Raw genomic sequence first — 14,938 nt, forward strand, 5'->3', positions numbered from 1 at the left:
CCGTAATAACGCTCATATACAGTTAAACAGAAAGTTACCGTAATGACGCTCATCAGAATCAGAATCAGAATCCTTTAATAGTCCCACAGTGGGTAAATTTGAGGGTTTTACAGCAGCAGCGCAGGCACAGCGCAACAAGAGCAAAAGAAAGAGCAAAACAACATAGTAAGAAACAAAAACAACAATGAGCAAAAACAAAAAAAGTAAACAGTAAATAAGCAAATAAATATTAAGTAGTAGAACAACTAAACAATACAATTAAATAATTATATTAAATAATTAAATAAATTAAATTGCACAAATTGCACGAATTATGTTGTGTGTTCAATGGGATCACAGCTGGTTGTACAGTCTGACAGCAGCACATACATAGTAAAGCAGACAGTTGCCGTAATGACGCTCACATAGGGTAAAGCAGACATTTACCGTAATAACGCTCATACCGTACAGAGGCCCGGTTTGAAAGCGCAAAAAGCAGGCAACATGTACAAGGTTTAAATGACTTCCGAAGAAGTGGTTGATGAGAACGTACATAAATCCTGTCAGGCTCGATCATACGTCAAACTCTGTATGCTTACATATATTCTAAGGACTTGATACAGACATGGAAACAGAATTTGGACTTCTTCATGCCAGGAGAGCTGTTTCACTCTGATGGAGGAGTATGGACCCACCATCAGAATGTGGACACAAGAGGTCTCAGATTATATTGGTCCATAAAGACATACTAAAAAATGGGGTTTTTAGTTAAAGTTAAATTTTAAACAAAGTAGGGTAAAACTATTGTTTAGTCTGCATCGTATCTGTCACTGATGCTAGGGATATGTGTGTATTTGTCTCATTTGTCTTTCCGGCCTCAACTTGTTGTCACTGTATGTTTCTTTTCTTTTAACAATATTCCCTATATGAAAAAGACTATAGAGGACCATACATGACATAAGTATAAATAAATAAATGTGGAAAACATTTATTTAGACATTGCTGTTGTTATAAACGTATTTATTTATTTATTTCTGTATTAATTAATTAATTTCCTTTTTCCTTTTTTTATTTTTTTCTGTCTTTAATTCTACATTTATTTATTTATACTTATGTCATGTATGGTCCTCCATAAAAGACAACTAACATATTGTGGAGTAAAGTGAAATAACGTTTTTCTTGCATTTTGTTTGTTAACATTCGGGTTCCGGCAGGTGAGTGAGGGTCAAACAGGAAGTGACGTCGGTTTAATCGAGTTTCAACAACGGCGGAGCTTCCATTCCGAGCATAATCCACCGCGACGCAGATGACCGGAATCACGCAGGACCTGGAACCATCCAATTTTCAACAAATAACGACAGTTTACTCCAGAGTAAGTTCTTCAAAACTTAACAGACACACAATCCTTCGTTTTATAAAGTCACAAAACAGGTTTGTTCTAACCGTTAGAACTGTTTTAACGGCTCGGGGCCTCGCAACTGTTTTTTTTTTTTTTTTCTTGCGAGCCACGTCTCCTCCATGTTACGTTCAGGGACAGGGTGTGTGTGTGTCCTTTCTCCTCCATGTGAAGTTCAGGGACACGGTTTGTCTCCTGTCTCCATGTTAAGTTCAGAGACAAGGTGTGTATCCTGTCTCCCGCCTGTCTCCTCCATGTTAAGTTCAGAGACACGGTTTGTCTCCTGTCTCCCGCCTGTCTCCTCCATGTAACGTTCAGGGACACACTCACTGGCGCTTGCAATTTCGTGTTTCCAGAAACTTTGTGGCTATCGAGACTATTTTAATCCCAGTTTGAAACCACTGTCCTTCATAAAGACGCACCCGGGCCCTATACCCGGGTCAACCCGGGCCAACCTCCACCAGTGAACTAACACGTGACAGAACATGTGGCCCAGCGGCGGGATTACCTGTGGGAGCACGTGTTCAATGGTTGGGCTCCTGCTGCATTCAAAGACAAATGTTTAAAAAACCCTCCAGCGACATCTTTACAGACTAAGACAAAACGGAGGACGATGACTTTGTTGTACAGTAGGGTCACAGAGATACAGATAGTCTGACAAGAAGTGTACAAGTGTTGTGTACTGCAAATTGTGTGAAAAAGCATTTTACAACTAATCTTTTTTACCTTCTGAAGCAGAGATGACAGAAAGTGATTTGATTTATATCGTGATAGATATTGACTAGATAAAAAATGATCGCAATATGTTTGTTTTCCATATCGCCCTATTTGCAAGTTTAACATTTGACACGTTCACAGTAACAGCTCCTATTTAGAGCTGACGGTTTTCAATGGCAGCTGTAGAGTTCTGATTTGAGGTGGCGGTCCCATGAAATTTAAGCCGATAACTAATATTTTTCTGATTGTCCTGCAGATTAAGATGGCGACGACGATTACATTTGGAAGCACCACTGACCCCAGGGCTTCCAGAGAGAGGGCACAGCTGCCGGAGGAGATTGGTAAATCTCAACATAGCCGCTCTTAATGTTCTATGTCTTGGTAAATATTAATCGTGTTAAATGCGTTTGCTTTTTTCTATTTGTTTTTTAGAGGAGAAAGGAAACCTGGACCCGGACAGGATTATGCAGTGTCCGTACGACAAAAACCACCAGATCCGGGTTTGCCGGTTCCCCTACCACCTCATGAAATGCATGAAGGTGAGTCAAGCTTTACATTACGTTAGAATTTATTCAGCAACGTTAAAATTGTCTTTGCTTAAGCCGCTTTCAGAGATGCACCGAACTCCAGACACTTTCCAGAAATGTTTCCTGCTAGCCGCGTAGTAAAAAGTCTGAGTAGGCCAGGGATGAACTTGGCTGAAGACGGGTCTCTCCTGGCAGACCGACACATTTAACTGTTCAGTCTGTCTCTCTCTGATGCAGAATCATCCCAAGCTGGCGAAAGAGCTAAAGACCTGCCCGTTCAACGCTTGCCACCTCATGGCCAAGAATGAGCTGAGCCGCCACATTGACACCTGTGAGAACAGGATGTCTCTGGGCCCTGGTGGCTTCGGTGAGATTTCCCCTTCACCGTCTCTTCCCTCTCCCTGCAGATTGAGTCTGTGTGTGAGTTTACAGGTATCTGCCTTTTTTTTTTTTTTTACAGGTGAAGGCACCATTGGACAGGCGGAAAGGCAGCTCCCAGCAAGCACCTGGGTGAACCCCAACACCGAGGACTGGGATGATGGTACGATTTAAAAGCCACAACCTCTTTGCTTTTTTTTTTTTGTATTGAACAAACTGGAGCTTTAAAGTTGGTGATGGACAAAGCTAGTTTCCCGCTTTCCAGTCCTCATTCTTATCTAAGCTGACATCTCCGGCAAATTTAGCACACAGAAAAGTGGGTGGTTCTAACCTTCTAACTTTAGGGCACAGCCATACCACGTTTACCACATGTGTTTTGACTTATCAGTTTTAACCCTGTACATACTAGGGGTGTCACGATACCAAAAATTCAGTAGTCGGTGCCAATACCAGTAAAATAACACGATTCTCGATGCCAATTTCGATACCACGGTAAAAAAAAAAGTGCATTATTTGGATGTTGTTAATGTCATATACAGTAATTCAATGTGCTTGCGCTGCGCAAATACTGAGGGTTATACGGTAGTTGCGGTCGCATGTGAGTGACGCTTTGTTGTGAGACACGTTATGCATTAAATGATACATCTGCCTCACGCCGGGTTTACACCGGACGCTGAAGCGACGCCAAAGCGACTCGTAAGCGCCGCACCAAGCCTTAAATAACAGCTGACTCCCATCCACTCCCATGCGCCGCTTCAGCTTCCGGTGTAAACAACCATGTGCCGGCGCGCTAAGGATTAGCGCGGAGCGGCGGCGTTGCTTCCGTGTCCGGTGTAAACCCGGCGTCAAACGCAAAATACTTCCATACTCGACTCTTTGTGCCTTTTTAATAAACAAGTCGAGGTGGGGCGAACGCTGCAGCCGCAGTTGCCGTCTTGGTTTTCAGAATGTAAACGTCGACTGGCGCAGCACCGACGCTAATGCTAAGTTGCTAACAGCTGCTGGCCTCGAAGCTGACGGTGCCTACGGTACTTCAAAAACTTGGGCATCGGCATCGTTTTGTTATGTTAGTATCGAAAGGTATCGTAGGTATCGGTTCTCGTGACATCCCTAGTACATACTGTACTAACATGCCTGTGACATGTACCCCGTGACCCCTCGCATGCGTCCCACTCAGGTCCTACTGGACATGTGAGAAGTTGAATCATTTCAAAACACATAATTTCCCAGCACAGCAGCTGTTGGTAAAGACAAGTGTCAGCAACGCTCCTTGTTGCTTTCTACACTTGAAGCTGATGCCGCTTGAAAACACACAAGATAACAAGTGTTTTTGTTTTGCAGAGATAGATGAATATGCTCCAACATTTAAATGGGGCCAAAACAATGGAGGTAATGTATTCATTTCTATTTGTTTGTGAGACTGCAGGATTACAGAGAATCTATGGATCTGATTTTATTGAGACTTGGGGGATAAGGCCCAGGCCGCACTGGATTCATGTTTCAGTGTCTCGATCAAATACGTCTCAGAAATAAATATTTACAACACTTCATGTACTTGTTTCAAAGTAAAAGCACTGTAGCATTTTAATTGGCTGAATCAATTCATTTCATTTGACGCAGATTTTATTATTACTACAAAATGCAGGAGATCAGCTCGACGCAGCCGTCACACGCTGCACACGTGTAAAGCCTAGGATTCCATGTTCACTTTCCTTAATATTATGAGATAGGGTGTTTGTACAAAATATATTTTTCTGACTTTCTTCAGGTATAATGCAGAGATGAGAAACATCAGGCACATTTAGGGGAATGATATCTACGAGTGTTTAATGTTCTTGAAGGGGACGATTTTCTTTGTTTTGTAACTCTTGTCTTTTCTTGTCTCTCAGCAGAGTGACGAGGATCCAGGTCTTCCCAGGGCTGCCGTTCAAACTATAGACGAGTCAGGCGCTTAGTTAATATTCTATGTTTTTTAAATCTGGTTTTAAGCAGTAAATGTTTTTTCTATTTCTGCATTTGTATTGTTTTTTATATTAAAGCTGTTAAATTTGAAATCCTCTTGTGTTGATTGTTGGTTAATGAAACTGAATGGCATGTTGAATCTGCCCTGACTCAAAATTTGAGCAGCTTGTTGATAATTAATCCCAGGACGAAGTACCCGAATCTGTAAATTAAAGTAAATATACACCAAACTTAATTATATTTATATACGAAGGAGTAAATTTACTTGTTAGAGAAAAAAAAACACTGGTCAAAGGTGTAAAAAGAAAATCAATAGTTATTGAATTTATCAAAATACACAGCATGTCAATTCCTGAATGAAAATTGAGTGAAAAATTATTGATCAAAAAATAAAAGCAGTCTACAATAATATAAGGAGACAGGGAGCTCCTCAAACATATTTCACAGCTCGACCACTAGTGGGCACTACTAGTCCATTTTTAACTTTGAGCAACAACCTGTGACACTGACTTTTCTGCCCACGTCCTTTTTTAAAATGTAATTATTTTTGATTTATCTCCTTTGGATTCAAATGGCTCCTGATTATCAAGCATTTTTAGTTATGGCAGATTAGAAAGTACCAGATTTGAGGAAGCTTTTCCAGGTGAAGGCTGCATGAGTTCAAAGTGAGGAGGGGGTGCCAGGGTAATCCATGTGTGAGGATGTCCTGCCAGCGCTCTGTCTTATCTAAGTGGCATTATTGACTTCATGTGATGACAGTCTATTTTAGCTGTGGCTATTATTAGAAGTGTTCAGACGAGCTCTGTGCTGCCCTGTCACCATCTGTAAGGATCTGATCCGACTCCCCGGGACGTGCCGGACCTGGAGTCTGTGCCGGGGGCCTTGAATCGATCGAGGGACCACCACCTCTCCTCACATGCATCTGCTACTATCTGCTGCATTTAGAGTGTTAACTGAATGAGGGAAACCTGAGCTGGTCACTCAGGAGGCTTCAACGCCATATCACCCCCCCTGCAAACCAAAGCTAGTGGTGGGTATTGCCTCGAAGCATGATCCCACAGCTCCATGTAGGAGCCGGTGCTGCCACCTGAACATCTCTGATATTTCCTGAGCACTTTTGGAATGTGATTTTATCTTCACATGGACAACTTGTCAGATATAGCATCCAGTGATTAGTCTCCTGATCCAGTATATGAGGGGTCACTGGTTGAATGCAAATAATCAGAACAACAACTAACTATATGTGAAAGGCACAAAAAGTTTATTTAAGCAGAAGAAACACAAGCTCATATGAAGTTCACAGAGAAATAAAATAGAAGATGTTAATAAAACTAGCAGCACGCCTTAAAAAACATGTAAAGTATATATACATGGGAATGCTCTGAAGTACAGTTACAAAGTAAATGTACTTTGGTACATACAACTATCGTCTAAACTTGTTTTCTATTAAATTCATCCATCCCACTTGCTCCAAGCTGACATCTCCTGCAAATTTAGCACACAGAAACGTGGGTGGTTCTAACCTTCTAACTTTAGGGCACAGCCATACCACGTTTACCACATGTGTTTTGACTTTTATCAGTTTTAACCCTGTACATACTGTACTAACATGCCTGTGACATGTACCCCGTGACCCCTCGCATGCGTCCCACTCAGGTCCTACTGGACATGTGAGAAGTTGAATCATCTCAAAACACATAATTTCCCAGCACAGCAGCTGTTGGTAAAGACAAGTGTCAGCAACGCTCCTTGTTGCTTTCTACACTTGAAGCTGATGCCGCTTGAAAACACACAAGATAACAAGTGTTTTTGTTTTGCAGAGATAGATGAATATGCTCCAACATTTAAATGGGGCCAAAACAATGGAGGTAATGTATTCATTTATATTTGTTTGTGAGACTGCAGGATTACAGAGAATCTATGGATCTGATTTTATTGAGACTTGGGGGATAAGGCCCGGGGCCGCACTGGATTCATGTTTCAGTGTCTCGATCAAATATGTCTCAGAAATAAATATTTACAACACTTCATGTACCTGTTTCAAAGTAAAAGCACTGTAGCATTTTAATTGGTTCCATGTAGGAGCCGGTGCTGCCACCTGAACATCTCTGATATTTCCTGAGCACTTTTGGAATGTGATTTTATCTTCACATGGACAACTTGTCAAATATAGCTTCCAGTGATTAGTCTCCTGATCCAGTATATGAGGGGTCGCTATGTTTAACAGTGGTTGAATACAAATAATCAGGACAACAACTAACTATATGTGAAAGGCACAAAAAGTTTATTTAAGCAGAAGAAACACAAGCTCATATGAAGTTCACAGAGAAATAAAATAGAAGATGTTAATAAAACTAGCAGCACGCCTTAAAAAACATGTAAAGTATATATACATGGGAATGCTCTGAAGTACAGTAACAAAGTAAATGTACTTTGGTACATACAACTATCGTCTAAACTTGTTTTCTATTAAATTCATCCATCCCACTTGGAGAAGAAGTCATTGTCATCATATTTATTTCCTGTATCATGTCTCAGCGGCTCCATAACCAGCCACATGTTAAATCATGCAATTTGTTGCTGTAGGAGCAATAATCACTATTTGTATAGTTACTCGTGTTTATGTTTTATTTTCTACTTATTTATTATCTTTACCGGGTGAGTGTGTATTTCACTATTCTCTTTTTGCTGCTGTAACACGGTAAATTTTCCCATAATGGGTCTAATAAAAGACCATCTTATATTATCTTACCTTATCTTATCTTATCTTAGTTTCCTGTGCTAAAATTTTTGACAGAATACCTTAAAAACTAAGAAGTTTGATACATTTAAGCATCTGACCTTGACCTGTCACTGCAAGGAGAGAATCTAAAAAACTCTGACATTTAAAACAAAGAAAATCGACTTTTAAACATGAGTATAATTAAATTAATGTTATTTTAATACACTGTCACCTTTCTGAGACCCGTTTGACCCCAGCTGGTCACACTGATGATTAAAGTAAATGAATGACCACCAGAGATTCCGGCCTCAACCATTTCAATATGAAATGATATTTCACTTTAAAGTAAGAGTTGCCCTGCTGCTCATTTGCTTTTGTCTGATTTGTGACACAGGAAAGAGTTAATGTGACACTGCTGTTCTCATTGAGACGTGACCCTTATGAACCCCGTCACGTTGCAAACAAGCAGGAGGTACAAACCCGGGGCTCATCGCCTCCAAGTGAAACCGAAGCCCCTCTGTCAGTCTTGCTTTATAATTGTGACATTCTCATGTTCTCCCAGTCCTGTACAATGTGTGATGGGCAGTGGAGGTGCCCTCTAATCCTGTAACTCTGTCCGAAGCTTGTGATCTTCTATTAACGCCTGCACTTCGACAAGCTGCCACCAAGTGCATCTCTCTCTCTCTCTCTCTCTCTCTCTCTCTCTCTCTCTCTCTCTCTCTCTCTCTCTCTCTCTCTCTAGCTCGCTGCTATTTTTCCACCGAGTCAAGTTTTGAGGAACATAAGAGAACCGTCTTATTCGCACCATCGTTATCAGTGTCACACCGCTCACATAGTCGGAGATCTGTAATCAGGGTGATGCTGACTTTATTCAACTGCCCTTGTTACATAAGTCCAACATTTGGAGGGTTATTAAGTCCTCTGACTGGTTTATTAAGTTACATTACTAACTCGAAGGAGAATTTGAGAATCTGTAACTAAAGTCAAACCTGGCATCGGCCGGCTGCTTCAGAATCAGGAGGGTGATAAATCAAAAAAGAGAAACTCAAATCATTTATTTATTTATTAACGTTCATTTAATGCAACAAAGTGAGAAAATAATTGTCTGGTCACGTTATAACCTGAAAACAAAGATACCAAACAGTGGGATGGTAAACTGTGGTAATGTGGTAAAAAATAAAGACTATTAAATGGCCAAAACAGTCCAGGGCTCCTGAGGGTTTAACATCCATTCATGCTGTGTGGCAGACAGTTGCTATTGCTTGTTCTATTACAGTGACAGGTGGAAAAGATCTGAACGACCTTGACAGATGGTTCCCTCCTGGGACACAGATGACAGGAGCTTCAGTGATGAAGATGCTCAACTGGAGGAACAGCGGCCAAAACATGATAAGATATGTGCTTTTAAATCCAAGGCAAAAGTCAATGGGCTCAGAAATTTGATGTCGACACATTGGATGACTGTGATGCGTTTGCATTTTGTTTGATGTGCACAGAAGCTGCATTGCCAGAAAAAAGGAAAAGACGCAAGGAACACATTATAAACGTATTTCTCATGTTTATAAGATGATATTTTTACACTATTTTGACTCAATTCCACTAAAAGGTTGACTTCTCTGCCCTCACAACTTGATGGAACGATAAAACATGGGCCTTTTTTACTTCTTAAATGTTCCTGGCAATAATTTATGCATCTTGATTCCAAAAAAGTCAGGCATAAAGGCATTATGGAACTAATACCTATGAGTGTGTGCAATTCGGTGCAGATTCTAGGCGATTTAAATTGTGGTTTCATAGAGGGACTGTTGGAACTTGTCATTCTTGTTCCATTTATGTTTCGTGTGGAAGTGTCGCTGATGGGGAATCCTAATCAAATGTAAAAAAACCATAAAATTCTAGAGGCTCATAAAGTTTAATGAGCTATAAATACATCCGTAATCTATGACCTGTCTTCTATGAATACTCTTTTAATGCCCTAGTGATAGCGGTGTTTCCATAACATTTACTTCAAGCAGTACGAGGCGTCCCTTCATGTCTCGACACACATGCACACATGTTACAGCGGGGCGTTATACAATGATGAAGTAGACTGGGTCACTTGAGACTGGACTGGGAATTCTGCCGGGTTCTAAAACGAGACCAGTACATAACTAGGAGGGAGTTGAGCTGGGCAACATTTTTCAGATGCATGTTCTGATCTGTTGCCCAAAGAAAATGTTACACTTGAGTCGGGCTCCGAGCTGCTGGCTCAGCAGGAAACTGAGCACAACTGAAGACAGTAGACTGACATACTGTACGAAATACTGTGTACAGTGTACGAAATATATCTCAATCATTCAAGTCTCCAGACGTTCTGAGCAAAGATGACCAAAGCAGTTGAAATATCTCGTTCCACATTTAATAAATGTTCAGCTGCAGGGGAAAGAGCATCTTAGTCTGTAAAAACAACGAGCCCAAAATAAAATGCCCCATCCACAGACGGTGGAATACAGTTCATGTGACAATAACACCTTAAAACAGATTAATTTACACTCATGACCAGTTCATAAGACTGTACAGGATGACACATTAGCTGCTCAATGTCCATTCATGATACATGAATCATTAATCGCAAAAATGCCGTAGAAATCACCAAATGCTAATGGAAGCATTGAAGTGTGTCTTAAAAATGACAAATTGGTTCTGTGAAATCACTTTCAAAGAAACGCTCAAACCAAATATAATCACAACAGTGGCTTTGTCGTACTTTTTATATGCAATTTACAATCATCCAGATCACAGAAAGAAAACTCTACATCCTTGAAATGAAAGTGCAGATGTATGTTTAACGTAATCTTCCCTCCGTCAGAAATATTTTCCATTCATGGCTCCGTGTTGTATGCAAACAGTCGCCTTTTGGTCCATGAGCTGGTCTCATTCCATCTGGAGAGCACTTCAAACCAGTGGGAGCTTTATTTGATGCTCCACGTCGCATCCAAAAGTTTCATAACTCACTCACTTTATAATTGAGAAGTAGTTCTTCTTCCCCGGGAGCCGCATAATCCCTCAGGATTATTCTTCTCCTTTGCTTTGTGCAGTTTCACTTTAAACCACCTGAAGCACTGAGTCTGTTCTCTTTGGCTCCAGATTTGATATCGCAGATCGCCCCCTCTCCCATCTTTCACTCAGAATGGGAGCGTATCCATGAAGAGTTTGTCCACGAGCGGCGGTGGAGGAACGAGATCTGCTAGTTTAAGGTAGAAGATTCGCTGGAGGCCTTGGGTGCACAGAGTTCGCAGCTCAGGCAGCTTCCCGAGAAGTCTGGATAAATAATTGGGCCGCAAGGAGTCGGAGCCGCAGCCGGAGACGTGATCTTTAAGGCAGGTGATGAGCTGGTTCTGCAAGTCCTCCACACGTTTAGGCTCCTTGAGACCGTGTCGGTCTGCAGAGGGAAGCAAGAGCAAAATGAGCATGAGCCTTAAAGCTGCGTCACTATGACTGTAACCAAAGAAGACACATTGATTATTGTATGTGAAGTTTGAAACCAGGTTTATCTAATTATTTTCTTGGTACTCTTTTGAATTTAATCAGGAAAAAAAAGACATATAGTCTGTTTACTTGAAATCAACACTGCTATAGTCGACGTGTTGGCAGCCTGGAACAATCCCTTGGCTTTAACTGTTAGCATGTGGTTATGTTTAGTCTGCTGTGATGTACAGACTGTCCTCGTCTCCGCTCCATACATGAGGTCCTGTTTCATTTTGTTATACACCTGTCGCGTCAATCCCATATTGTGTAACTGCATTATTCTGTCCGCACCAGTGAAACCAGATTCCTCGTGCAAACTGTTCTCAAAGTGTGCGAGTAACTCCAACCCTGAAGTTAAAGCCTGATGGGAGTTAAGCGCTTACCGGTGATTATGACCAGAGCTGTGAGACAGGAGAAGGAGGAAACGTCCAGCTTCATGCGATGGAGACTTTGAGAAAACTCCAAGATGGAGTCGATCCAGTCCCCAAAGCCGCGGACGCACTGCGTTTTGTGAAGCACGGAGCCATTGCAGAAGATGAGCTTGTCCTTTTCAGGATCGGACCTTTGAAAAAAGAAAAAACACACAGTTTAGTTATCAACGTCTCAGCGATGTTTGTTGTGTGTAGGATCGTGTCATGTCGCCGCACTCACCGGTATGCAAGACGGAGGATGAAGAGTTCGACAAACGCAGACTCCAGCAGCAGGTCCTGGTCCTCGGAGCTGAAGTCACAGAAACCCGGGATGCTCTTCGCCCACTTCCTGATCACCTCCATGGAGGACGTGAGGAGGTGATAAAGCTGTTTGATGTCGCCAGCGTCCTCTTTCTGGTTCGGACTCACCTCCGTCTCTTCATACTGAAAAAATACAGCAGAGACGTTTAGACCGATGCATAAATCAATTATTGCAAAGGAACAGTAAAAGGACGGATGTTGTTTCCTTTTTCTTACCTTGGAATAATCAAGTTTCCCAATGTCAGGGTTCGAGTCGATGTGCGCCCTCACCAGTGAAGCGATCATGCTCACCGGAGACACTGTGGTCGTCACCTCCTGGACGGCTTTGGGTTTGGAAGGCAGGCGACCTCTTCGACCTTTCAGGCTGTCTGTTCTCACAACTGGAAAAAAACCGCAGCATCGATGTTAATTTGATTTCCTCTTTATCATCTAAGTTATTCCACGTTCAGTCCTCTGGCACTGAACTCACCTTCCCTGACCATGCCTACAGTCAAACACTTCTGGAAACGGCAGAACTGACATCGGTTCCGTCTCCTCTTGTCCACGGGACAGTCCTTGGTGGCAAGGCAAACATACTTGGAATTTTTTTGCACTGTTCGCTGTAAAAGGAAGAGGGATTCATTTAAAAAAGTGCCAAAAGACATGCAACATTAGCTGTCAGGTTTTCTCCTCTTATTGAAGACGTGTCTCTCAGAAGTCAGATTTTATTACCTTGAAGAACCCTTTGCATCCCTCACAGGTTCGGACCCCGTAGTGCTGACAGGAGGCGTTGTCTCCGCACACAGCGCAGCAGCCCTCGTTTCCACTGGGGCTTTTTAACTTTGGCGACAGGCTTCCATCGAGATGATCGTGTCCATCCAGGCTGAGGGCTGTCTCCATCGACAGGCCAGGGAAGCTCAGTGCAGAGTGGTGAGGGTGGGTCAACGTGAATAGGTCCTGGTCTCGTAAATGCGTTTGAACCAAGTCCTCCACCGACCCGGATCCGAATGTGAAGAAAGAGGGTGCATGGGGCGCTGACGTCTCCTCGGCTGCCCAGTATCCTGGACTGGGTGAGAAGGAGCCAAAGGTTGAATCCCAGGTGGATGCCTGCTGACCCTGGAACCCGGGGGTTGAAGGAGACGAGGTGGATGTGGGGCTGCCGAAATAGTCTGACCCACCAGGGGACAAGACCTCGTCCGGGTAGCTCAGCGTGAAGGTCCCCGGGTAGCAGCCGTAAACCTGGAGCTCGTCCAGCTTGAAGGGGGTCTCGTGGCCTGAAGACGGGTTGACCGGGGCCGGGGCGGCAGTGAACTGGCAGGAGTAGGCATCACAGTCGCCCGCTGGAGCGCCCACCAGGGAACCGATGCTGGGCAGGGACGGAGCGGAGACGTGGTCCCGTGGGCTGCTCATGTCCACAGTCAGCCTGGAGAGGAAGTCCAGCTCAGAGCTGCAGATGCTGTCGTAGGACTGAGATCCATGTTGGGGGTGAATGCACGTCATGGCTGCAGGACTGAAAGAGACATGACGCAAAATGTTAGAGCCCAACGAGATCTTCATCTTTACACCTCAAGTCGGGGCCAATATAAATAAAGGCATTATGCAGCATCCTCCTTAAGATCCTTATCAGGTCAGATGATATGATCATATTAGCAGTGCAAACAGATTCCTTTTAACTCCTTAAATCAAGTTTAATTCAACAGAAGTCAGGAGAACATGAGTTCCCTATAATCCAGCCTTGAAGGGAATGGAAATCCTTCAGTTGATGGGAAACTACAGGAAGGCTTTCAGCTCTTCATAGCAACAGTCTTGAATAATCTCATCATATGTCTCTGCTCAGCTGCACATGTCACATGTGCAGGCCCAGTAATGTGGGGTTGACTTTCACACGGGGCATTACGCCAAATCATAAAGTTTATACGGGAAAACCCCGGGACAACTTGGATTTCCAAAACCTAATCTAACATCAGCAGCACATGAATTAAAGTGAACACAGTGTTCGGATTCTTTTCCATCACTTTAAGGAGGAATCTCAAACAACGACCACACACCGACAAACGGAACTATCTTTAGAGACAGAGGAACAAGGAGTCCTGCACCAGATTATCACACATCTCAACATCATGGTGTCAGTGTGGGATCACGTGAAGGAACAGAGGAGACTTTAAATCCCCAGAGGAGCTGTTCTACAAGACGCCTGGAACGAGCCACCTGGAAAACTCTAAGAGTGCTGAGGAGAACTGGTGCTTTTCTGTTTGATCGATTAAAACCATCATCACTGTTCTTCGTTCCTTCATGTTTCTCTGACAAATATGAGGAACTGTTTCACGGCACTGTTCCTCCGAGCCGGCAGACTCAACCACTATTAGTTTCAAAAGCATCACTGTTCATATCTGAAGCGTTTGTGGAGTGATGCATGTGGACGGCAACACACAGCGTTCAGACAAATAGGCATCAGCAAGTAATATCTAACATGTACTAATTAGGTGTAAGGAATCTAGCAAATATAGAAAAGAATGCATGTAATTAAACTAATATATACAGTGTCAAAACAGGAAGAATATGTGTGAGAATATGAACAGTGACTGGATTGTACATGAACTGTTAACATTGCACAGACAGGTGAATACAGCACAGTGATAAAGTGTTAAAGTCCATAATTCAGTAAGTGCACCGAGCAGATTTAACATGTGGATATGACACAACCTAATAATAATAATGAGAACACAACTTTACATTATTTATCTGAGTAAATGGATTTACTGGGTAATAAAGAGTGGTGTGTCTGATTTAAACTCACTGTGATGCTCTTTCAAAATAAATAAAATGTTTTCCTATTTTAATATTCTATGCATTAATATGTTTAATATTAATATTTCTCACCTGTTGAGTCTACAGTACTTCTATCTGCAGCGTGTTATCGTCCCAGTCTCCCAGCTGAGGCGCGCTCCCCACCGCGCTCACTGGGCTTTTATACTGGTGGCTCTACCGCCTCCGTGACGTCACATAACTCTTTCCATACAAGGGCCGCGCGGTGGGCGGG

At 42.6% G+C, this 14,938-nt stretch overlaps 2 protein-coding genes across 2 annotated transcripts; one reads left to right on the forward strand and one right to left on the reverse strand.

Annotated features, from left to right (window-relative positions):
- Window positions 1–2,354: 2,354 nt before the first annotated feature.
- Window positions 2,355–4,894, forward strand: zgc:56699 (uncharacterized protein LOC405758 homolog). Its single transcript, XM_061074106.1, has 6 exons — window positions 2,355–2,433; window positions 2,525–2,631; window positions 2,857–2,977; window positions 3,080–3,160; window positions 4,339–4,386; window positions 4,887–4,894. Exons 1-6 carry the CDS (start codon window positions 2,355–2,357, stop codon window positions 4,892–4,894), a joined length of 444 nt encoding a protein of 147 aa, XP_060930089.1.
- A 5,177-nt stretch (window positions 4,895–10,071) lies between these two features.
- On the reverse strand, window positions 10,072–14,832 carry nr4a1 (nuclear receptor subfamily 4, group A, member 1). Its single transcript, XM_061075007.1, has 7 exons — window positions 14,779–14,832; window positions 12,631–13,408; window positions 12,389–12,518; window positions 12,136–12,299; window positions 11,840–12,042; window positions 11,572–11,750; window positions 10,072–11,102 (listed from the first exon to the last, which is right to left on the reverse strand). The coding sequence occupies exons 2-7, from the start codon at window positions 13,396–13,398 to the stop codon at window positions 10,846–10,848; spliced, it is 1,701 nt and encodes a 566-aa protein (XP_060930990.1). The 5' UTR covers window positions 13,399–13,408; window positions 14,779–14,832; the 3' UTR covers window positions 10,072–10,845.
- Window positions 14,833–14,938: the final 106 nt, after the last annotated feature.

Source organism: Limanda limanda, chromosome 7, assembly GCF_963576545.1.
Source record: "Limanda limanda chromosome 7, fLimLim1.1, whole genome shotgun sequence".
Lineage (NCBI taxonomy): Eukaryota > Metazoa > Chordata > Actinopteri > Pleuronectiformes > Pleuronectidae > Limanda > Limanda limanda.

What these genes read in the sequence shown, in the direction of transcription:
- zgc:56699 (XM_061074106.1), top strand. Translation starts at nt 2,355, where the DNA reads ATGGCGACGACGATTACATTTGGAAGCACCACTGACCCCAGGGCTTCC. An exon ending in ACAGCTGCCGGAGGAGATTG is followed by an intron (nt 2,434 to 2,524) that starts GTAAATCTCAAC and finishes TTTGTTTTTTAG; the next exon opens with AGGAGAAAGGAAACCTGGAC. An exon ending in CACCGAGGACTGGGATGATG is followed by an intron (nt 3,161 to 4,338) that starts GTACGATTTAAA and finishes TTTGTTTTGCAG; the next exon opens with AGATAGATGAATATGCTCCA.
- nr4a1 (XM_061075007.1), bottom strand. Translation starts at nt 13,398, where the DNA reads ATGACGTGCATTCACCCCCAACATGGATCTCAGTCCTACGACAGCATC. An exon ending in TGTAGGCATGGTCAGGGAAG is followed by an intron (nt 12,300 to 12,388) that starts GTGAGTTCAGTG and finishes GTTTTTTTCCAG; the next exon opens with TTGTGAGAACAGACAGCCTG. An exon ending in ATCCTCCGTCTTGCATACCG is followed by an intron (nt 11,751 to 11,839) that starts GTGAGTGCGGCG and finishes CTTTTTTCAAAG; the next exon opens with GTCCGATCCTGAAAAGGACA.